This window comes from Streptopelia decaocto (genome assembly GCF_964273445.1).
Source record: "Streptopelia decaocto genome assembly, chromosome: 3".
Classification (NCBI taxonomy): domain Eukaryota; kingdom Metazoa; phylum Chordata; class Aves; order Columbiformes; family Columbidae; genus Streptopelia; species Streptopelia decaocto.
The window spans coordinates 42,119,492-42,143,609 of NC_138656.1; the positions used below are offsets into that span (position 1 = coordinate 42,119,492).

The window sequence follows — 24,118 nt, forward strand, 5'->3', positions numbered from 1 at the left end:
TGGAAGATTTTTCCCAATGGTGTGTTAGCCTCTGATATTCCAGTTTGCATCTGAATACCTTTCTTCCCTTCTTAAATCTCATTAAAGTCTTTTGTGTTCTCTGTTCTGGTTGGTGTTAGCATTAATATCCCCCAATTAATTACATCATAGCTAAGCATGCTTTTCTATCCCCTTTTCAGGTCATTATTGAAGATGCTAGGGATAACAACTGAAAATACTTTTTTTAGTCTTAGAACTAACAATTTTTCTCACAGTGGGAGCTGCATACAAGGTAATCTTATTCAAGGTAAAAACAGACTAAATAATCACAATATACTGACTAATGGACAAAGGATTTACCATTACATGACTATTTAAACATGCACATGTAGGTAACTCTTTAGCCTTCAAATAAATTTCAGATTTAATGCTTCCCAGTTTCTGGCTTCCCAGTGGTCCTCATCCTCCAAATTCTGGATGTAATACTAGGAAATAATGCAGATCTGACAGGTAAAAGATACCCTCTCAGAGTTTTTTTCTTGTTATGCTTATGTGTTCCTCTGTTTGAGGATGGCTTTCATATTGAAGGAAACTGTGGCTGTGGAAAACTTCAAGCCTAACAGAAATGACATTTTTATGTACTGAATGTGCATATGGGGTTGTAGAGGTGTTATGGGGTCTAATTTAGGCTTTCTCTTTGCTATGGAGCTGCATTGCACAAGCACATCTTGCCTTTAGGTTCTGCAGGTTTGGAAACAGGCTTATGCTGGACAGGGGATCTTGTAATGGGAGAATGATTTTGTGGTGAAAGCACTTGGTAATATTGCAGTGTACACATTTAATGTGGGTAAGAAGTTACAATTTTCTTAACTGCTTGTAGTTTAAGTATCTGTTTGTCAAATGAAGAGAAGGATCCCTCAGCTGGGTATCTTGAGGTATCTTTGTAAAACTGATTGTGCTCACATATGGTGGTGATCCAGCCAAGAGACTGCTTTTGTAGCAGTGGTTAGCCAGATATCCCAGAATCCACTTGTTACTGTCTTACAGGTGCTGAAAATACAGAGGGAAGTTGCAGGTGAAAATACAGCGAAAACTGACTTGTGTGGAGAGAAGACTTGTCTTCCTCCCAGACACAGCACTGCTTGTCTCAGTGGCTGTGTTCACAGAAATACACAAGTCACTTGTAAATAGGTGCTAGTGATAATAATGGTGATTAGGTATTCAAATGTGTTTCTCTCTTTTAGGTAGTCATAGCTATAGCTCTGCCCTGGAATGTCTTGTGCTCTTGCAATTCGCCAAATGCAAAATTACATTTTGTTACCAGAAAAATGATCATGTGTTTAAAGAAAAGTAAAAAAACATGTAAAAAACATGTGGGTAGCATTTCAGTTGCCTTTCCTCAGGTGATTTTCTGCTATAAACATGCTGTGTAAATATCACGGCATATACTTTACCAGACAAGATTTAATTCTTAGACACTGCTGTCTTCACTTGGAAGCTTTAGGAAAAATATATGGAATATACTATTCTTCAGTTGCCTCCGAGTGTTTCTTTGGAGCAGGACTAAGTTATAAAACAAGACATAGAATGTATTTAGATATCTCGTATTTATTTTCTGTGTATCTCCTATCATCAGTGAGTTTTCATTTACAGATTTTTTTTAAAAAACTTTTATTTTACAATCAAATGCAGCTCTGACATTGTTGTGAATTTATGGAACGCATTCCAGTGTATTTCATCATTTTCCCCTGATAATAAGCTGGTGTCAATATATTTCAGAAGATGGCATAGGGATTCATAGTTTTGTCTCACGTTCATTTTGGTACTTCACTGATGGAAGACCCTGCAGCTGCTGGGAGAAGTGTGAATCCAGATTTCCCAAACTAACGCAGAATCCCCGCTAGTCCTGGGAGATCCGTAGCTTTGAAAGCATCTGCCGGATGCCTGCAACCCCGCACCGATTTAGCTTCCCGAGTTCCTCACCCCACCAGCGACACGCTCCGGTCCCGAAAGCGATTGAGTCTCTCCAGCCCCGCGCCCCAAGAGCGCTGCCGGTGAACCGTGCCCGGAGCTGCCGCCGCTTTGCTCTCTGAACCCCCTTCGCTCTGTCTCCCGCTCCGGGCTGTGTGAGCGGGCCCCGGGGGGTCCCGGCGGCGGGCGGAGCCGTGCCGGGGGCTCCCCGGGGGGCAGCGGGTCCCGCCCGTCCCCCGGCCCCCAGCGCAGCCATTGGCCGCGCCCCCGCCCGGCCACCCCCGCTGCCCGCGCTTATAGCGGCGGGACGGGGCCGCGGTGCCGGGAGCTGTAGGGATGCGGGTCGGGCCGAGCTGCCCGCGCTGGGCACTGCTGGCCCTGGCGCTGCCCCTGGCGCTGCCCGCCGAGCGGCTGGCGCTGCTGCCGCACGGCCAGGAGCGAGGGGATGCCACGCTGGAGCCCGGGGACGATGCGCGCTCGGCGGCGCTGGAGCTGAGCACGGCGCTGCGCTTCTACGGCGCCGCCGTTCGCTCCCTCTACGTAAGTGTGGGGCCGGGAGGGCGCGGGGCCCCGCTCCGGCTGCCGGAGGATCCGAAAGGCTGTTGGGGATTCTACGCCGGGTTTGTCGCCTCTTGTCGTGGAGCTGCCTGTCTTTGGGTTGTCGCGTGGTGATGCTTAGTTGGTTTCACGTTGGTTGTGTGAGCGCCGTGGTCAGAGGTTGGTCCAAAGAGCTTAATTGTTCCAGTTGTGTTCAGTCAGGTATCAAGCTGATTCTTTGCGATGCCCAGAGTCTGGAGAGGCAATGCAACAGGCAGCAGGAGGGTAAAGAGGGTGTAATCGGTTATCCAGAGTGAACGCTGTCTCCAGGCATTTTTTGTGCTCGCACATAGGGTGTATGTCCAGCTAAGAAACATCCTTGTTGTGCTCTATGTTTTGTGTGCTTCAGCATGCCCAAGTCACAAAACTGAAACTATGAGTATCTGGCCAGCAGCCTGGGATGTCCAAGACGTGCACCTCTTAGCACTGAGAGTGCTGTTCTGCCCCCTTAATGGCTCAGGCATTCTCAAGTGTTCATTGCTCAGGGGTCTCCTTGGAGAGGGGAAATATATATCCAGAGCAATTGCAGACTTTGAGCTGCAGGCAGACCTCTGCCGTGTGTGCATGCCTCATAGCAGAATCTGCATCCCAGAGTTGTGTGTGCCTGTTTATGGCTAGTGAAGGACGTTTGGTATATGAAGGTGGGATTAAAACCAGATTGTCTGGAGCAGAGCTGTTCAAAAGTAGCCAGAAAAGAATGTTAAAAATGGCAGCATGCCTTCAGAACGCTGCAAGAGTACTGTCTGGTTTATCATTGCCTCTTTTCCCCTGAAGCCTCATCTAGGCTGGCAGTTGAAGATGGCAACTAGTGTATTTAGAAAGGTCTTAGTATGGAAGGCTCAGTGTGTTTAGTGCATTAATCTGTTCAAGTTAAAACCCACCTCCATGTCCAGATAAACCAACGTGCTTTGGCAGCTTGGGTTTAAGATGCAACTTTGGGGACTATTCTGCATGGAGACACTTGGGAAACTAGATCTCCGTGTGGCCACAGTCAAAATTTTATGTAGTTCCCATTTACTTGAGTCCATTTTGTGGGTATTCACTAAAGATTTAACATGCTTGCTTTACACTGAATTATATTAGTGCTGCCACTTAAGTTGTGCTCTTTTTCATTGTCCACACTGCCCCTACCTACATAAATCCTGAAATTACATCGGAAATCTGAAATTTTGAGGAATTCAAGTTACACCTGTGTAGAAAATTAATGTTGGTAACTGAGACTGTCAGTAAAGACAAATCAATTCACAAGTATTAAGTGGAATTCAGATTTCAGTTTGACCCTTAGTTCATCGTCTTGTCTTCCATACTCTAAGTTTGGTCAATGGTTAGCCAACCCAAGTAAAAAATACACTTTTTGAAGTACAGACGTATTCTTGAAAGGCAGCAAACTGTATCAATCAGTCACTGAGAAGCAAAGATAACAAGTAACTTGTCAGATAAGTGACAGAAAGGGGGCAGAGTCTTCAAAGAGCAGTAAATTGGTTAACAACACTAAGTTTCTTTAGTTTAATGATCTCGTTACTTGCCTGTATCATAAAACAGGAATGGTTGTAGTTAGTTTTTGTCTGGAAGAATACCTGTATAGAGGCTATTCCAGAATAATTTTTAGAGCTCTTGCATTGTGATTACTTAGTACTAAGGATAAATTATTTTAATATAGGAAAAATCTGATAATGGTATTTCAGTATCCATTTGCTTAATATGCACAGGATTGTAATTTGCATTTAATCTGTCACAAGTATTGCAAAACAAAAGCATAGCACGACCTGTATGGGAGTAGGGAAAGGAGATGTATACTTATTAAGGAGAGGTATTGAGCAGCCTTAAATGCACCTTCACAATACATAGTTATATTGTATATTGGTAGTGAGTACTTACTAAGCTCTGTGATGTTATTCAGTGAGCCGAATTTGCCAAAGTATTGCTAGTTGTTAGTAAATACTACCAAGCTGATACAAGTAATACGTGGTATTGGTAGAAATACATCATAATACTCAAAGGAATTCCTGGATCTGATTTTGAGTCATTGTGATGAAATACTTGTTTCTGTATGGTACATCAAAATAATGTAACAACCTTATCTTAATTTTTGAATGCTTGGTTTTTGCAAATTTTGCCTTCAATTACTTGAGAATTTACATGAGTTCTCTATTTTTCCACCAGCTAAGAAGCTGAGTTGTTTTAGTTAGGTCTACACATGAATAAAAAAAGGCAAGGAGTTCTGAGGAACGATTGTTTAGTATCACTTGTCATAAAATCCCTGGCAACAAAACCTTCTTTCTTTTCATAGACAGAAGAGAGAACTTTTATTTACTATAAGTGGAAACAGACTTTCACGTACTGTAATCTTCAATATGGTGTTTTCCTGTGCAAGGTTTTTAACATTTAATCCCATCACTACCCCATACTGATCTATTTGTTTTAATAGCACACTTTTATTAAGGCTTTTTCAGTTTACACTAGGGCTCACTGATGTGGAAAAGCTAAATGATTAGGGATTATTTCCTTTTAGGGAAGAATCAGAGTCCTTTAAGGCAAACTTGGGTAAATTTGTTAATCGTTACTTTTATTAACTTCCTAAATTAATAGTTGGTCATGTTTATAGTAGAAAATTTTGCTGCTTTAAGTCAGCTGACACTTCATTATACAAAGAAATCAATTTTTTCTAAACTGTCTTACTCAGAAATATTCAAGTTTTCAAAATGCCTAGTAACTGAACAAGGAAAAATACCTCATTTGTTTTAAGATTAATTTTTTGTTATACACACAGACACGCTTTTTCTTTCAACAGAAGTATTTTGTTACTTTATACTTCTTTCTCCTTTGTTTTTTTGGGTGGACCTATAATGGAGTGTGTGTGATTTGTTATGTTACAAACCACGAATTATGTCAACTATGTGTGTAATCCAGAAGTTTAACATGCTAAAAATACATCTGTGTTAGTTCCTGTCAAGTTAAATAGTATTATACCCTAAAAGGAAAGATATACAGTACAGTTGGGCTTTCTTTAGACAACGCCTACCTGAGGGCTTTCTTTTCTCCCCTTTCCCTTTTGACAGGAATGAGATTTTAATGAAACCCAGTACTTACCCTGAATTACTTCTCTTTATTTTGGGGTTCACACGTTAACCTATCCATGTGACCTTGAAAGGAACAAAGTAAAGTTAATACATACTATGCCCCATCTTTGTCAGTAGAAATGTATTGTAAAATCTGAAAACTAACAACATTTTTTCAGTAATGATGAATGTTCTTTCTGTACACTAAAAATCTCTTCACTAAGTGAGTTAGTTCTTGTATTTATTTTCATTTAATGGCTTGCAAATGTTTTCTGGGTGATAGAGTACTTGCAACCAAGCATTCCCTTAACATTTGAAACTGAACCATCTAATTTATAAACTAGAAACAAATTAAAATGGAGCTGGGATTTTTGCATCTCCTTAATAACTTTACTTGTTGCGTTTTAATTTTTAGCAAAATAGGAAACAAATAGTCAGAAGCATGCACTTAATTTGTGAAAAGGGGAAGGCCGAATTTTAGGTCGTTTCTTCTGGTCTCTGCTTTGTTCTGTAGTATTAACTAGTCCTGATTGTGTTTTCTCTTAATGTTATTTTAATCTCTTCCATAAATGGGGGACCATGCAGCCGCAAAGACTGCACACACCAAATCTGATGAAGAGCATGGAACTTGTTTAAAATACTTCAAACAGCAGTCATCTCTCACAAGAGGATTTAAAGTGGGAGTAGGGGTGCTTGTGTTCAAAAAGTGTGAGCAAGGAGAAGGACGGGAAAAACTTTTAATTTACTCTAAATTTATTACTTTAAAGGTGAAGCGCATCTCCTTGCTAAAATGTCTTAATGTCCACCATTTTCTCTACTCTCTTCCAGTGGTAGAGTGTAACTGGTGACTTTTAGTTTTTAGGGTAAGTTTTAGCTTTGCTTTACAGAGATATGAGGGATTTTCTAGTGTATAGATGTAATAGATGTTCTGGGAACCTTTCTGGCCTAGAGCTCTGTTGCATGGCTGCCTGCCATTGCGGGGTCTAGGCTGCAGTAACCCATGCTGTCTTTTCAGTTCTGTATTCCTAAAATTCATAGCTCATCTTAGGATCTGTGGCCACTCTTAAGTCTCAAATTATTAGAGGAAAAAAGATGATCACAATATTCAGCTTCCTCTTTGCCTTTCTAATGTGACCTGCATTCCCATCATGCTTGTACCAGATTACATACTGCTTTATATCTTAGAGACATAGTTCATGCATGAAAAAAGCTTCCCATTTTTTACATGATGTTAACTTTTTAATTGGTTTTCACTGTAGCAACTAATGAAATTATACATCTGCAGACAACACAGCATACATAAAGCCATTTAAAAAGTAAATTCTGATATACCTCATGAACTATTTGCTAAGTTTAGCTAATGATTTGTGCTTACCATTATATACCAAGCTGATTGACCACTAGCATGTGGCAGGGGACATGCTCAGATTCCCTGGATAGCCAAAGGAAGATTCAAGGTATAGGTGTGTGCTGTATATGAAGGGGTGATTTGTAGTAAGAGTTCCTGTAGTACACTTTTTCTGATTTGCCATATCTAGTGGTAATAATGGTGGTCCAGATTTTAAAGGGTGTTGCCAAGATGTATATAGCAAACATCCCTGACAGGCTTGCCCAGCCCACAGTTTCTCTGTGTCTTGAAGAATATATGTAGCATTGGCCTCCTTGTTTCCAAATATATGGGTAGAAAAGGGAAAGAAAAATTTGGAGATTATGAGAATGAATAGGCTGGGGGGCTTCATTCTGTAGGAAGTTACATAGAGTGAAAGACTGGGTAGGATTTGGCTGTATGTCCCAATGCAAAAACTAGGGGCCATCAAATGATGCTGAGAGCCAGACTGAAAACAAAAAAAGTAGGAGAGACCTCAGGGTATGAGTCACAGATCTGTGGAATTCCTTTTTAAGGGATTTTGTGGACGCATAAAGTTTGTATGTGTTGAAGGGAAGACTTAACAAACACATGAAGGAGATCCACTGAGGATGAAGAAACAGTCAAACCACGGGGAATCACTTGAGCTGAATGTGGTCAGTGAGGCTGGTCGGAGGAGTATGAGCATGTCCTTCTCTTGTTCTGGTTGAATCCGTAAGCTAACAGGTATGGCTGGGGACCGGCCACAGGGCTGGATGGCCTTGCAGTCTGGGTCACAGTGGCCATTCTGACCCTATTCCAAGAATTCATAAAGATTGTGTAACATTGTGAATATCTTGACCATGTGAAAAGATCCAGCAGGAATTAGTTGTTCTTGGACTCACAGGAATCCCTGTGGGCGAGATAAATATGTGGGAGACTGCAGTTTTAGTTTCATAGCTTGTGGAGCCAGTTTTGGGACCTCTGTCCCTTTCTGAGTCATCCACATGTATGGCAGCAGCTCCAGAGTGGTGAGTGCCTGGCTGCCTGTAGCCAGATGTGTCCTGTTATCACACAGTCAAACTCTTGGAAACACACTTGTGTGTGTCTGATTCCGTACAGTGCCATACACATCTGGAAGAAGATCTGGGACAAAAAGCTGTGTGTGAGTAGTTCATACACTGCCTCAAGGCCTGACACCTCTGGTCTTGTTTGCTGCTTCTGTGTGTGACAGCTCAGGTTTGCTAAGGGAGTTTGGCTGTCACATTTGGATACACTGTAGCATCTACCTGTATGTATGTATTTATTTGTTTTATTTTTAGTCAGAGGTAGTTGGCTGTGAGTTGTCATCTTACAGACCAGTTAAATCTCGCTGAGTCGGTATGTATGCATTTTCAGACTAAGAGTTTCACTTATATATGTTAATGCTTTATTTTATTTTATTTTATTTTATTTTATTTTATTTTATTTTATTTTATTTTATTTTATTTTAATTTCCCAACAGAGCCAGTTTTCCATAGGACTGTGTCAGGGCACTCAACTGTAAGGGAATTTACAGGATGGCCTGTATCTGCTATAAAAATTCTGTCTCCTAGCCTCTATAGCCTGTGGTATAGGAGCTGTGCTCACAGCTTCCTAGGAGGATGGGTGAAGTGAAGTGAAAATTAGAGCAGTCTTGGCCAAGCAAAGAGAAATCTGTACATCTTCCTAGAAGATTTTCACCCAAGCTATTACGGCATTTAATCATGGAACAGTTTTTTGAGCATCTATGTGTAGATTAGTTCTTTGCTCAGAAGTTCTATCAGCTTCTAGGCAGTGCTGCAGTAGCAAGGAAAGCTCAACTGACCCACTTGCATCCTTGACCCCGTTACCACATTTTCATGGGAGTGACATAGCCTGTTGTGTCATGACTTATGTGTGTGTGTGTGGAATGAGGCAAAGCTGTTCAGTTTCTCCTTTCCTCTCTTTTTTTTTTTCCTTTTTCTTTTTTTTTCAACATCAGACTTTTTTGGGAACAGGCAACTTTCTAAACTGTCCACATTAAGCACCCCCCTCTACCTTCATGATTGAAGTCCACATTTCCAGGGGGTATACTGTGACTTTAATAAAGGTTATTTGTAGTCCACTCTGCTTTACAGCAGGTAAGAATCACCTCAGTGGTTAACTGGAAAAGGAACTGTTGCAAATACTTGCTTCATCCTTACTCTCCCCAGCCATGTTGTTGTAAAACTGCTCTTCAGGAGAGTGACAACTAAAAGAGAGAAGAGCTTTTGATCATCTGGGCAGGTCTGTACACAATTCTTGACAGAGGGATTGCCCTGGGTCTTCGTCTGAGAAAGACTGGGAAACTTGTCAAAAATGGTGGTTATGTGCATCTTTGTTAGAAGAGGCAATAAGTGCCTGAAATTTAAATAGCTAAAATCTTTATTGAGGGAAAAGAAGTCGATCTATCTGTAAAGTACGCCTCTGGTTTTGAGCAACTGAAATCCCAGGACTCATGACACACGATACCAAAAAAAAAACCAACTTGAAAAAAATCAGTTACTTTACAAATACAATACTGACTCTTGACTCAATTTCTTTTTGAAATGCAATGAAAATATTGTGATCTAGAGCACAAAGGTGTGGGAGACAGCCATATTAACAGTATCTATCTGATAATTTCCACTTTTTTATTAGGTTGCCACTAATGGGATTATTGCAGTGAATGAGCCTTCAAGTGAAGAAAAATATCTTGGTCAATTTCCAGTCAGTTTTGGGGCTATTGCTCCTTTTATGGCTGACTTGGACACAACAGATGGAGGTGGAAATGTGTATTACAGAGAAGATTCATCCTCAGATGTCTTGCAGCTTGCATCAGACTATATCAAAAGTGGTTTCCCTGAGACTACTTTTGATCCCAGCAGTGTTGTTATTGTTACCTGGAAGCTCGTGGCTCCTTACCAGGCACCAGGAGAAGATCAAGGCTTGGAAGAAAAGGTGAATGTTAATCAGAGCTTGTAAGACATACTGGACACACGTTTAGCTGGAGTGTATCACTGTAACCTGTTGCTTTGAAGGCTTGAATTCCTTTGTGTTTAAATGAATCCTGTACAGTTAAGAATGTATTTTGTTGCTGAAAAGGCTGAAGCAAAATAGGAGTTTCCAGAATTTTTTCTTGATTTTAATTTTACAGTATTTTATTAATTCAAAAGAATATGCTTGAATCTACATAGCTGATGCTTTTGTATTCCCTGACAACTCTCTGAATGTTAAGTGTGATGTGGTAATAACTGAAATAGTAGCATATCCTGCCCTTCATCTGTGCAATATAATCCAGTTGGCTTGCATTTTTCAGCCAACTCTTAAGTCATTTTGATATCAAACTATCTAAAATCTGATAGGTATATGGACTAATAGGAGCTTCAGACTGTGAACATTGCGTTCTCTAAAAGATCATGCTTTGTAGCTACTATTGAATGAAGAAGAATGAAGAAGTTAGAGGTTATTTTTTTTATTACTTGCAAACCATTTTCCCTTTTAAACCATGTTAGTTACTATCCTGCAAAGATACTTTATGCACCATAATTATCCCAGCTGATGAGCCTGCTCACAATGTATGAAGTTGAGAACATTACCACAAGTTAGCAAATCTTATTTTGTCAAAGATTAATTTCTTGTGCATCACTTGACACAACTATTGTGTTCACAGTAATGTTTCTTCACCTGGTAGTAATGAATAGCTGATGTCTGAGGTACTATCTTGACGGTTCCTACAGTATATAGGAGTGTTCCTACAGGAAAAGACACTTGCAGCAACATGAAACTTTAACTCTTCTTTAAATATTCTGCTTCCAGAATTTTTCTATGTAGTTTAGCACATCACTGTATTTTCAAGTGAGGATACAGCATCATGTGCATGTCACAGAACTTAGAATTGTTATGCTTTAGACAGCCTCTCTGGATATTTCTGAATAGATTTAACTTACCTTTGATAATGCTTTTTAATGTTTATGTATGCTAAAGCTAAAACTCCATTAGCAAATTATAAGCTTGCATAATATTGATTTCTTCTAGGAAGTACATGATGCGTTTTGTGTGATGGAAATTCTGATTTTGAGTTTGTGTTTAAGAAAGTGTTTTACTGTTGTTTATTTTGACTATTTTTCCTTGAGTAAATGGAAGTTATTTTTTTTTTTCCACAGAGAAACACATTCCAGGCTGTTTTAGCCTCTTCTGATTCCAGTTCCTATGCAATTTTCCTTTATCCAGAAGACAGTTTGCAGTTCTATAGTACATACTCCAAGAACAATGATGAAAAGATTCCTGCTATGGTTGGCTTTAGTCAAGCATCTACAAACTACTATTTTTGGGAAAAGCCAGGATCCTACAATGTCATTGCTAATGATGAAGACAGCATCAGAAACCTGCACAAGTATGCTTTTTTATTTGTTTAAACTCCTCAAGAAAACATCAAGAGGTTCCATGTTTTTCTTAATTGTAGCATGAGTCAATGAGAAATAATAAGATCCCATTAGGCATTGCATGAGAAATCACAAAGTCTGCCACTGATGAATATCCACCCTCTTGAGGAATAGGACAACTTTGGTCTAGTTTGTCAAAAGCCCTTCTAAAAGTAGGACCACTTTAGACTTTAACTCCTTGTAGTCTATCCTTGGCAGTCTTTTTTTGAAAGAAAAAGTGAACAAGATTGAAAGGGACTGAGTTACAAAGTACTAGTAAGTGTTAGAAAGGTCTTTGTGGCCCAAATATCTGCCTTTTTTCTTATCACTTTGGAGACAAGCAGGCTAGAAATTCTCAAGAAAAAAGCTCTGGGTGTGGAGAAAAAATGCTGTGCAAACTCTCAGGGATTTTATAGCTGAATAAACTACCTGTAGATAAGCATAGAGATAAGATAATTTGACAGCTTTGTCCTGATATTTCTCAGTGAAGGATGACATTTTGTGTAGGCTAGAGATACCACACAACTTGTGCTTGATCATTTTCATTTGGTATATGCTTCTCTTTGATAGAAGCAGCAATGCTGGGAAGCAAGGTGTCTGGGTGTTTGAGATTGGCAGCTCATCTGACAGTATTGTGCCTGCCAAGATCAGCAACGTTTTGGAGAGCCTAGAGTTCGATGAACAAGACCAGGAGATGACTTCAAAACCATTTATGTCAGACTATGGCTCCACTGAAATAAGACAACAGTATGTCACCAGTAGTACCGACAGCGCAGAAGATGATCAGCACCACATTACATATAGTGTTCCTCAGCTAGCTGCAGAAGACTTTCAGACTTCGTACCAAGATGTGACAGAAACACCTTCAACTGAATCTTTCTACAGTCATCAAGATTTCCCGACAGCAAAAGCTCCACCTCGCCCATTTCAGGTCCAGCAGTTTCCCCCACAGCAACCCCAAGTCATAGATGTGGAAGAATTTGATGAAACTGGTATAGGTAAGGTCTTTTGTACAGCTTGGGTCCTTCTAAGATTCATGGGCTGCAAAAAAATAGAGGTGTGCAAGAGATTGTACTAAAGAAATAGTGTGTTACCTTCTCACTACACAGAATCACAGAATCACAGAATGTTAGGGATTGGAAGGGACCTCAAAAGATCATCTAGTCCAATCCCCCTGCCGGAGCAGGAACACCCAGATGAGGTTACACAGGAAGGTGTCCAGGCGGGTTTTGAATGTCTCCAGAGTAGGAGACTCCACAACCCCCCCGGGGAGCCTGTTCCAGTGCTCTGTCACACTCACTGAGAAGAAGTTTCTTCTCATATTTAAGTGGAACCTGTTGTGTTCCAGTTTGAACCCATTACCCCTTGTCCTATCATTGGTTGTCACCGAGAAGAGCCTGTCTCCATCCTTGTGACACTCACCCTTTATATATTTGTAAACATGAATAAGGTCACCCCTCAGTCTCCTCCAAACTAAAGAGACCCAGCTCCCCCAGCCTTTCCTCATAAGGGAGATGCTCCACTCCCTTAATCATCTTTGTTGCCCTGCGCTGGACCCTCTCCAGCAGTTCCCTGTCCTTCTTGAACTGAGGGGCCCAGAACTGGACACAATATTCCAGATGTGGTCTCACCAGGGCAGAGTAGAGGGGAAGGAGAACCTCTCTCGACCTACTGACCACCCCCCTTCTAATACACCCCAGGATGCCATCTGAACACATTTAATAAGTTAATCTTATTAATCAAAGTAGTTAACTTAGATGTCACCTCAGATTCAGATCTTGCCAGTCTAGTAAACTAGTTCTCTAATCAAGCTCACAGGGGAGCACGTTTATGGTGTGTCTGTGGAACCTGGATCCATCCAAAGGAAAGCTTCCTGCAGAGAGAATTGTATTCCTAAAGCTGACACATTCCGTAGGAACTGATTTCCCCATCTCTTTTGCCCAGGGCTGTTTATAACCATGTAATCTTAACTAAGGTTGGAAAGGTTCCTTTTTGCTTTTGTTTGGAAACAAGGCCACGTTAAAATTATTGTGGGTTTAGTTTCAGTAAGACAGTTTAACTGATCTGGATTAATATAGATCTGCTGAAGTCAGTAGAATTAAACAGTCTTCTAATATCTGAAGCCCCGATAATTTCTGCAAAATAGTAGACTACTACTTGCATTTGCAAAGTTAGCAAAAATCAATTGTAGTTGTTTGTTTTCCTTAAAAAGAGAAAATGAAAAAGCTAATCAAGTGAGTCTAGAGATACTTTTAAACTAAACCAGGGATATGTGAATACTGTAGTAATTACATGAAGTATAAGTGTCTGGTCTTGCTTTCTACAGTGTTTCGCTACCACACAGATGTCCAACAGACCTGTGCTAACAACCGGCACCAGTGCTCTGTTCATGCTATTTGCACAGATTATCCCAATGGATTTTGCTGCAGTTGTATTGCTGGTTACAAAGGAAATGGCAGACAATGTGTAGCAGAAGGTAAGTTTTTTGAAAATTAGATGCATAAGCAGCAAGTATACATGGTGTTCTTGAACAAGGCCACCTGTTTTCAGTAGTAAAAAAAGACGTTGTTAAGTACTTTTTGAAAGACTTATCACTGCAATTTGTTGAAAGGTATTTTAAGAAGTGAGCTATACTTTCTAAAATGGTGTGGGTTTTTTGAATGAAGCAAATTATTTTAGGCCTTCAGTTATATGCATTATGTATTTTAACGTGACTTTCTAGAAAAAATAAACTTCTGTAACTGGCATAATTTAATAGATGGATTAACATCCAGTGTTTTTTGTTAAAATTAGTCGTGAAGTTCTAGTGTGTTATAATCTGATACGGTCATCTCTCTAGAAATGGACAGTTCAAAGGGGATGAACAAATTAACTTGGATCATCAAACTAAAAAGCATGGCTCATCTTTGTCTGACTTTTAAGCTTCTTTACTAAAGGGTTAATCTGCCAGATTTTTGTTCCTGTGTAAAATCCATAAAGGAATTTCTTACGTATACACTTGTAATCCTCATGGTGACTTGACTCAGAGTATAGATGCGTTTCAACAAGTAAAACAGCTGACTGCAGACTTTGTGTTTTATAAGGCAAGAAATCAAAATCTGCTACTTAGCTTTTGGTTCATAAAACTGAATCTTCCAGAGAAAGAAAAGAAGGATCTATTGATAATAGAATCTGAATTTGCATGTGGGGAAATTATATACAAAAGAAAGCTAGCAATCCAAAGTAGCTGCTTCTGTAAAATACAGTCTTAATATGGTCAATAATTTTGAGTCAAGAAATAGAATAGGTTAGAATAGTAGGTCAATTATTCTAACATGTAATGGTGTTAGCCTTCTAATAGGGAATGAACAAATTTACATTCAGTAGGTATTGGTATGAAGTACGATCTTCAAAAGAAGTTTCTGTATGCCACTCAGAAATACTGTAACAGTGTCATCCGTTTATGGAGTTATCCTTGCAGACAAAACTGTTAGTGAGGATAAAGGGCATCTCTTTAGGCAATTTTGGCCACTTAGTCATCTGTATAATGACAACACATGCACATATGCACGTACTGGTGTATGTAAGCAAATTAACACACTGTTTCTAGGCAGTTTCCTCTTTGTTGAATTCTGTGAGCATTTGCTATTTATTTCAACACTAATGTCTCTGAACATAGTGAACACTCTGAACACATACCTTGGCGAGTATGTGAGAACTGTCATCTTGTTCTGATGTATTGTATTGATTTGCCAGGTTCTCCTCAGAGAGTCAATGGAAAGGTCAAAGGAAGAATCTTTGTAGGAAATAACCCTGTTCCAGTTACATTCGAGAACACTGATCTCCACTCCTATGTCGTGATGAACCAAGGACGTGCCTACACTGCCATCAGCACAATCCCAGAGACTTTGGGGTATTCTTTACTGCCTCTTGCCTCTATTGGAGGTATCATAGGATGGATGTTTGCTGTGGAACAACAAGGATATAAGAATGGATTCAGTGTTACTGGTAACTTCTACATTAAAATGATGTTTAAAAGCTGTGCTATGCTTTCCTCTGTTTTGAGAGAAAAGAAATGTGTATTTAGAAGCAATATAGAATGAAAGCATATTTATTCTGAGCTGCAGATGGATTGCTTTGTAATCAAACTTCTCACCATTTTCCTTGTTTACAATGCATAGATATTGGGCTTTTTAATTTACTGTAGGTGCACAAGTACATAGGCCTGTTAGAGAGAAGAATGGCTTGGCCAGTTCCTGTGCAAGAAAGAGATAATTTAAAAGGATCTGGTTTTTGGTTCTAGAGTTTACAGAGCTACTGAAAAACATTGCCCCTATGATTACAAGATGTCTAACATGTTAATTGCCTGATTGTACCAATGGAGCAAAAGAGAAATGAAAATCTGACCTCATAAAGGTCTGAAATTCTTAACAGAAGCAATTCCTGCGTGAGATGCAAATTATTCTATTAACTTATTTGAGGGAAACCCCAGTTCACAATTACAGCTTTTCGAGGCCAGATCTGGCTGTTTGTGGACATGAATTCAAGCTGTAGGTCAAATCTGTTCCAGGAGAACATGTGTTTCTTTTTAAAATTTTATCCTTTACAGCCCTGTACTATGAATTTAATGGAACGTAACTTTTTGTTTTGGGGTTTTCTTGGATTATGTGTGTTTGAAGTTTGTTCTGGAATTTATAACATACGTTTCACTTGGTTTTGATTTGGAAACAGATGTACTGGATTTTTTTTTTAACTCACTGTGCTCCTAATAGAGGTTTTCTCTGAAATGTACAACTGCCACTTTAACTGTAGGATAAGACCTACTATTATCAGCTTTGTTGGAACATTTTTTTTGTTTACAAATACCCACTTCTGCAGGCTTACTTGCGATTTAGGATGTGTAGCGCTTAAGAAAATATAGTTTTCTTGCATTATTCAAGGATATTATCAGAATACCTCTGACAGCTATTTCGGTAGAAACCCAGAACTTTAGAAATTATGCTGCATCAAAGATTGCAGAAAATAGTAATTTAGATTTTATCTGCTAGAAGCAATATTTTGGATAGAAGGATTCAGAAACCACTATTAGGTGGTTTAACTAATGCTGTTTCTTTAGGTGGCGAGTTTACACGGCAAACTGAAGTAACTTTTCTTGGCAACAACGAGAAGCTTGTTATAAAGCAGAGATTCAGTGGAATTGATGAGCATGGTCACCTTACCATCAGCACAGAAATGGAGGGCAGAATACCTGAGATCCCATCTGGTGCATCAGTCCATATAGAACCATACACGGAACTCTATCACACTTCTAGTTCTGGTAAGGTTGCCTAAGAATGAAATTATAAGAAAGTGCACATTTCTCAGAGCAGAGAGTAAGACAATCCAAAAAACGTTATTTTATTCCCTTCTTAGCAAGTGTACTTAGGACACCTTGATTTATAGAAAGTTGCTTTTTGCCTCTTAGGAGCAGGTCCCGAAAGGAGGTGGATTATGAGTGGGACAGTGCAAATATTTGTAGTCTTTTTATTGAAAAAATGTGAATTTAACTTTCTCTGAACTGATGTTTGCAAACACTCTTGATTTCCCTTTCCTTGGTCTTATTTTCACAGTGCTGATGGTAGTCATACAAGTTGCAAAGCTTTTTGTAGGATCTGCAGCTCTTCAGCAGGAGCTGTACTGGTGTGTAACCTTTTGTGGTGATGTCATCTAGAGGGCTTTGGTCTTGTTCGATGAGACTCTGCAAACCAGTTATTTACCAGTATGTGTTGTGTAAACTGCATTGCAATGACCATGCCTTGTGTTAGTAACAAGCATTTGTCAGTATTATTTGAACTGAATTTGAACAACTGCCTAGAAAATTAGGAGCCTCTTAATTCCCTTATCAGTTTCCTCCATTGTCTCTTCAATACATCTCTCCTCTCTCTCTCTCTCTTCCTTATCTCAGGCTCTGAGATTTGGTAAGGGAGCCATTCTTCATTTCACTATTTACAGGGCAATCTCCCCTCTTTTGCTTTCCTTTCTTTGGATAAAATTATGGGTGTTTCAACACAGCAAAACCACAATGAGGTTGGAGTGTTGCTGGCGGTTACCCAGCCCAGCTGTCAAAGAGCAATAAGGAAGCAGCCTGTGCTGCACCCAGGTGCACGTGAATACTGGAGAGAGTACTGGAGAGGGTGCACTTTGATTGCTAGAGATAGCTGAAAATGATGTAGTTGCATCATCGCTGCCTTGTATCTACTAATGAATGGCTTTGGTAGCCAGTGTTGAAGCCCTCTGGCTGCTTTGCCTGTTGTTATGGACTGTGAGGAGGAGGAGCAGGGAGCTTCAACTTTGTGCTGAACAACTTCAGAGTTTCAGATGAGTTGTGTGGGCAGTGTGTGCTCTGTAGAACAACTGCCTTCTTGGCAGAAATGCGGTCCCCATGGAGGAAAAGTCAGGGGCTGGAAGGAGGCATCCTTCAGGCTGGCTTTGATTTACCAGTTCTCAAATAGTTATTCTTCTGCTGTCCTATGACACATCTGATACACCATTACTTGGTAGAAATGCAGCTTTTGCTAACTGATGTAAGTGGATAGATACAGGTGTGTTCTGATGTCCATAGGAAGAGTAGTGGCATTCTGAGGAGCTTTCTGTAGGTGGGAGGATCTGCAAGCCCAGATCTGCTTTGAAGAGTTTTGGTCACAATTTTTCACAATATAGAAAACTGTTGTGAAGCACACAAGAGCTCTCAGACTTGCAGCTTCTCAGGAGTCTGTCAAAATCCAAGGCCAACAGATCACAATGATCTGAAAGGGGGTGTAGTTTGGTGCTGGTGAGGTGACTCCTGTCCTTCTTAGCTTATAGATTCATTATCTAAATTAATCTAAAGAAACCTCTGAGTTTTCCGAGTTGAATTTTCCTTTCTTTACCTGGTAACCCACAAACTAAAGTTCAGTTTTTAAAATATGTCAAGATAAATTACAAGACTTATTTCCTCAAGGCTGTAATATTTGAGAGCAGAGCAAGCCTGGTCAAGTGCCTATTCCTTTGCATGGAAATACATCCACTTCCATCCCTTCTTGCCTTTGAAAATTCTGTTTACACTACTCAGCCTGTACCCCAGCTCTACAGATAGCATTGGACAGAGTAATTTTGCTCTCTGTTCTGATCAGCGTGTTTGTTGCCGTGTTGCAGTCATCACTTCATCATCCACCAGAGAGTACACGGTGACAGAGCCAGAGAGGGACGGGGTTGCTTCCACGTACACAGGTGCCTATCAGTGGCGACAGACCATCTCATTTGATGAATGCATTCACGATGACTCTCACCATGCTGCTTCTGCTACTCAGCAGCTCTCAGTGGACAGTGTATTTGTCCTCTATAACCGAGATGAGCAGATTCTGCGATATGCTATGAGTAATTCCATCGGTCCAATCAGTGGTATGTATGAATTTGAAATCTTTCTTTTTCTCTTTTGTGAGTAATTAAGACCAGGCTTCTATAGTTTTTAGCATACCTAATTAATTATTTAATTAATTAAAATTAATGAGTTATATTATTTTGTTGCATTAGTCAACAGAAGTCCAGGTCCAGAAATTAAGAAGATAAATGGGGCTGCTGAAAGTTTGTATTTTCACTTGAGGAAGAGTGTTTAAGTGATTTCCTCTTGAAATTCAGTGGAATTTAAGTATCTAATTCCTTGAAATATTCTAACATACCACCTTGAATCTATTGCTGCTAAGATACATAAAATGTGTAATTTACCTTTACCTAGTTTATAGTTCCTCTATTAATGAATGTTTTGTCTTTTCAGAGCAAAGGGCAAAAGAGGGGAGTAAGATTTGCCATTGTAACAACTAGTTTCTGTAGTTTATCTGGAAACATGGTATTTTATCTTTGGAAAGCAGGCAGCCTATGAAGAGTATTTTTTTGGATTAGCGGTGCAAGTTTGTCTGTTTGCACTAAAATCAGAAAAAAAAAAAGCAAAACAAAGGAGCAATTTGGAAATGCATACCAGATGATTTCAAGAAAGGACTGTGCTTCTTTTTGTTTGTTACAAAGATGAAGTTCTACTAATTAAAACGAACAAACCAAGATGTTAAGAATCACATTTTGGGTGTAGTGTCAGTGACTGGAAGATGCATTATCTTTGTCAGTCTTTCTCTTTAGAGAGACTTTTGTGACTTCTCTTTTTCTTTTTTTTAACTCATCAGTTCTTTGCAGAAGTAACAAGGAATGCAGGTGCTCTTGCCGTGTCTGAGGTTCATGTCCTGCATATCACCTGCAAGCCCCCTTCTTCCTGGTGCAAAAGTATTTTCTCTCCTTGTTTCCTGTGCACTGCAAGCAATCTCCTGCTGGACCTTATCTGAGTGCTATTACTTGGATAGAGTCGTCATGGCTAAATGTGATCTCTCTTGGCAGATGGTTCTGCTGATATTAACCGGAATCCATGCTACACCGGTACACATAACTGTGACACCAACGCGATATGTCGTCCAGGAACTGGAAATCGTTTCTTATGCGAATGTTCAATTGGCTTCCGTGGAGATGGAAACGTTTGTTATGGTATCAGAAAACTTTCATTACCAAATGATAGCTAATGTAGCATTTGGTTTGCTTGGAATGTATTGACCCTCAGGACCAGCCATTCTGGCAAAATGAACTGTCCTGAGAGGCTGGTTTGGGGAAGGATAGGTTAGAGGGGTGCTGGGGTAGCTGATGTATCTCAATAATTAAAGTAAGCAAGTTGGACTGTCTGGGAGAGTTGAACTTGGATATGTTTTGCTAACTTACAAAGCATCTTTCCTACCTAGTTCATCGTCTCATAAAACTTGTGGGAACTTACCTGCGAGAAATTTACTGTTCTGCAATTTCTGCTTAAAATGAGTCCACTAGGCTAAAAGTTCTTGAGGGAGATGAGGAATGGTGTATGCACATGAGTACAGAGCATAGATATGTGGAACCCATTGAAATAATATTTTTCAAGATTTGCTTTGAAAATCCCTTCTGTTCAAGAAGACTTTTATTTCCCAACTCTGTGCAGTTCTGTGCTCTTAATGTATTTTTTTAATAATCAAATCACAGCGCAAATACTTGTTTTCAAGAGGTGAAAGTGTGTTAACGAAATATGGATTTTCCCTGTTAGTTAACTGAGTTGTTTCTTAAATAATAATAAAAAAAAAACCACAACCCTCCCTCCAATTCCAACCCTTAAATCAACTTACAGATGAAAACAGCAGCATCACACTGTTCCTTCCCAGTCCTTTGGTGCCGTGAGTTGAGCAGCAGTGGATTAGAGATCATAAACTTGTAGCATATCAGGTTGGAAGGGACTTCAAGAATCATCTCATCCAATCTTTCTTGGCAAAAGCACACTCTAGAAAAATGGCCCAGCACCCTGTCCACCGTGTGTATATGCATAATGAAAGGGGAAGTATTTTCTAAAGTTTATGCTCTCCCAACCATCACTGCTTCTGATCACCTTGTAGGCTGCATTTTCTTTCTCAGTGGCTTCTCCTTCCTCTCTGATTTAGTCTCCACTATAGAACTTCTTCTGTTGTGGGTTTTTTTGGGATATTTTCAGGATATTAATATCTCGTAAGAGGTGTGGTCTATCCAAGATGTAGTTAAAATACGCAAGCTTGCTATTGTTCATCAGTTGCGTGGTTTCTGTTTTTCTGGCATCAGTATTAAATGCATCTTTGTAATAACTGGGATCCTTATCATATTCTAGACATTGATGAATGTTCAGAGCAGCCAGCTCTATGTGGCAGCAATGCAGTCTGCAATAACCAGCCAGGAACCTACCGCTGTGAGTGTGTTGAAGGATACCAGTTTGCAGCCGATGGGCGGACTTGTGTTGGTGAGTTTCACATTTGTTAAAAGTGCTCCCCGTCAGCTTTCAGTCTGTGATTCACCTCACAGAGACAGAAAACAGCTTCTAAGATGTGCACTGACTTCTAATGTGAATTGAATGTACAAGTTCATGCTGCAATTAGTGACTACAATCCATCAGGTGACTGAAGAAGGTGCCTAAACTACTTTATTTTCATCTCATAAAAATTCCCCATTCAGAATGTTTACAAATAGAAAGTGGAAATTATTATTGAACTCTTCTGTCCTTTCTGTACCATTATTTAGCTGTAAACTTCACATGGAAGGTAAAATTCAAGTTTGTAAAAGAAAAATTAAAGTGAGCAGTTGTTACTTCACAGCATCTCACTTTCAAGATGAGGTAGGGCTTTTCCTGCATTTTCTCTAGTCCTGTGCTTTGGCTTTTTGGGGTTTTGCTTTTTTCTTATATCTAATCCAGAATTAGATTTTAGCTACAGATTCATCCTTTGGACAAGGCAGTGCTCAGGTCTAAACCAGTGTGTCTTGGCAATTGCAGGCTTATTCTGAAGTGATAGTTAATCATGCTGAAAAGGAATCATAACTACAGATCACGCCACTGGTAAAATCTTTGAGATTTGGAGGAAATCTGCCTGATTTGTTAATGAGCCATTAGAACATCAAATTCAGTAGTTGTCACTGAATTAGTTATTTAATGATTTAATGTAAAAACTTTTTTTTTTTTTCTGGAGGAAGCCTGAGTTAATCTGTATTTGCTGGACTAAGGTTGTCCTAATGAGGTATATTTTTTTTTCTGTTTGCTTTGTGTTTCACTGAAGTTGTAGAACTGCTTTCTCAGGAAGCTGATGTGTCAAACTTCTAACAAGTGCCGAGTAATCCCTTGCCCAGCTTGAAGGGCTTCAGTTTGATCTCTTCCTTCAATCAAAACCAAAGTTTGCCTCTTTAAGACTGAAGAGAGGGAAGATGAACTCTAGTTTTCCCAACAGACTGAAAATAAATGTCATGTTAATCTTGCTCGCCTTTCTGCAGTGGCGGGTTTTATAACTCACAGAGAACTTGAACCCCAGAAAGGGCAACAGTTGCCCTATTTGTGCTTTTGCATCTTGCTCTGGGATACCAGTTCTGACTCAGCTTTTCTGGAGCTGCAGCTTTTTTGTACCAGCTGTGTGACTTGCTATATAGCTTTAGAAGAGTGTTGTAAATAAATAGCATTCTCCTATTTGTAGACTGAGGAATAGGAGCACTTGGGGGGACTCCCTTTGAGATCCAATTCTAGATCTTATGCATTTATAATGCAGTTCTGCGTAGATTATTTTGTAATTTAAGACTGACTTCGTCAAACAGAACAGATGAAAACAATGATGTCATCTCCTTTGGACAAGCAGAGAAAAGGACTGGTTTCAGATCTGGCTCCAATGCCAGATTTTTGTTATTTCCCTGCCAATACTGTGGTAGTTTCCATCTGTGTATGTGATGAAAGGAGCATTGTAGAATCTTGACTTGGTCTCCTGTCACCTCCTCATAAGAACCGTGTAAAGAAAAGCTCAGTGGACTCTCTGTAACAGCAGCTGGAAGCCTGTTCCTAAACTTATACACTGCAAACTCATCTATTGCTGGGTCCAAAGTTTTTGTCATATTTTGTCTCTTCCTATTTTAAATACCTTGGTTTCTGTTCCTCCTCTCTGACATACCAGGTAAGCATAGGCAGGATGCCATCAACTGCTTGAAATAACTGGTGTGAAAGTAGTGCAATACTTTCAGAGTAACTGCTGTCAACAATGAGAAAGGTCATGAAAAGCTGCAGGACTGGTCACAGCTTTCACAGTTGGTCAAAAATCTCTCTAATAGTTGACAAATTTGTTTATCTTCTATTGAGTGAGTCACAACTCCTATCTGTTGCCAAGTGAGGACAGCCCTGGGTCAGTGCTAGGTTAGTGTAGCAGGATATCTAATAATTCCCAGTGCAGTGAACTGGCCACTTAGCTAACATGTGAGGTACCTCTGTGAGATGCCTGACCTTTCTTCATTCAGGACTCCTTTTTATAAACAAAACTGTCAGGGATAGTACTCAACGTTAGGATCTGTCACTGTGATAGCCTTTCTGCCATGTTCTATACTAACAAACATTTATGACATGCCGGGGACAATCAGTTCCTTGTAAAACATCAATAAGTAAATTTAACACCAGTGAAAGGGGAGGTCTTAGCAAAAAAATTTCCAACCCCCAGAACCAAAAGTTCCAGTTTCCTTGTTTCCTTTCTCTTCTGGATGCTTTCACAGCTGTTATTGTCTCCCTATAAACTTACTGTGAGCTTCAGACTTTGCAGAGGAGAATTCAGATTTTCATCTCCTCTCTTGCACATCTCACCTGCAGCTGTTGACTACGCCGTAAACCATTGCCAGACGGGCACACACAATTGTGACATTCCGCAGCGCGCTCAGTGTGTGTACACCGGAGGGTCAGCCTACATCTGCACATGCCTCCCTGGCTTCTCCGGAGATGGACGTGCCTGTGAGGGTGGGTAGCACCATTTGTTGTGGGGATTTTTATACTCTTTATTGCACAACTTAGCTGGTCATTGCAATGTCCTATAGTTACAATTTCAAGTAGGAAATCTCATAGTTTAAGTCCCTTGGGCAGGCATTGCATTAAGCTTTTGTCGTTTCCTCCTCTCACTTTTGAATTCACTCTTCAATATTTGAGCTACAGAAGGTGCAAGATGAGGTAAATGCAGAAATTGCATTAATTGCAGTTAGCAGACCAGATCTTCATCTGCTGGAACTGTATTGCACTGTATTGGTTTATATTGCTAAGGCGGTGACATGCGATGCTCAGGCTATGTAAAAAAAAAAAAGTTACATTCTGTTTCATGTCAATTGGAGTGCAATGAGCGAGCAGCGTTACCTAACTACAT

The 24,118-nt window shown here is 39.9% G+C and overlaps 1 protein-coding gene across 1 annotated transcript in view; it reads left to right on the top strand.

The window, feature by feature from the left end:
• The first annotated feature begins 2,270 nt into the window (after nt 1-2,270).
• NID1 (nidogen 1) overlaps nt 2,271-24,118 on the top strand; it is a 48,460-nt gene continuing 26,612 nt past the window's right edge. The window contains exons 1-11 of the mRNA XM_082049970.1: nt 2,271-2,490; nt 9,631-9,930; nt 11,136-11,365; nt 11,964-12,391; nt 13,720-13,869; nt 15,129-15,380; nt 16,489-16,689; nt 18,546-18,791; nt 19,773-19,916; nt 21,085-21,213; nt 23,578-23,721. Coding sequence (XP_081906096.1) covers nt 2,287-2,490; nt 9,631-9,930; nt 11,136-11,365; nt 11,964-12,391; nt 13,720-13,869; nt 15,129-15,380; nt 16,489-16,689; nt 18,546-18,791; nt 19,773-19,916; nt 21,085-21,213; nt 23,578-23,721 — 2,428 coding nt within the window. The 5' untranslated portion in view covers nt 2,271-2,286. The remainder of the gene's footprint in view (nt 2,491-9,630; nt 9,931-11,135; nt 11,366-11,963; nt 12,392-13,719; nt 13,870-15,128; nt 15,381-16,488; nt 16,690-18,545; nt 18,792-19,772; nt 19,917-21,084; nt 21,214-23,577; nt 23,722-24,118) is intronic.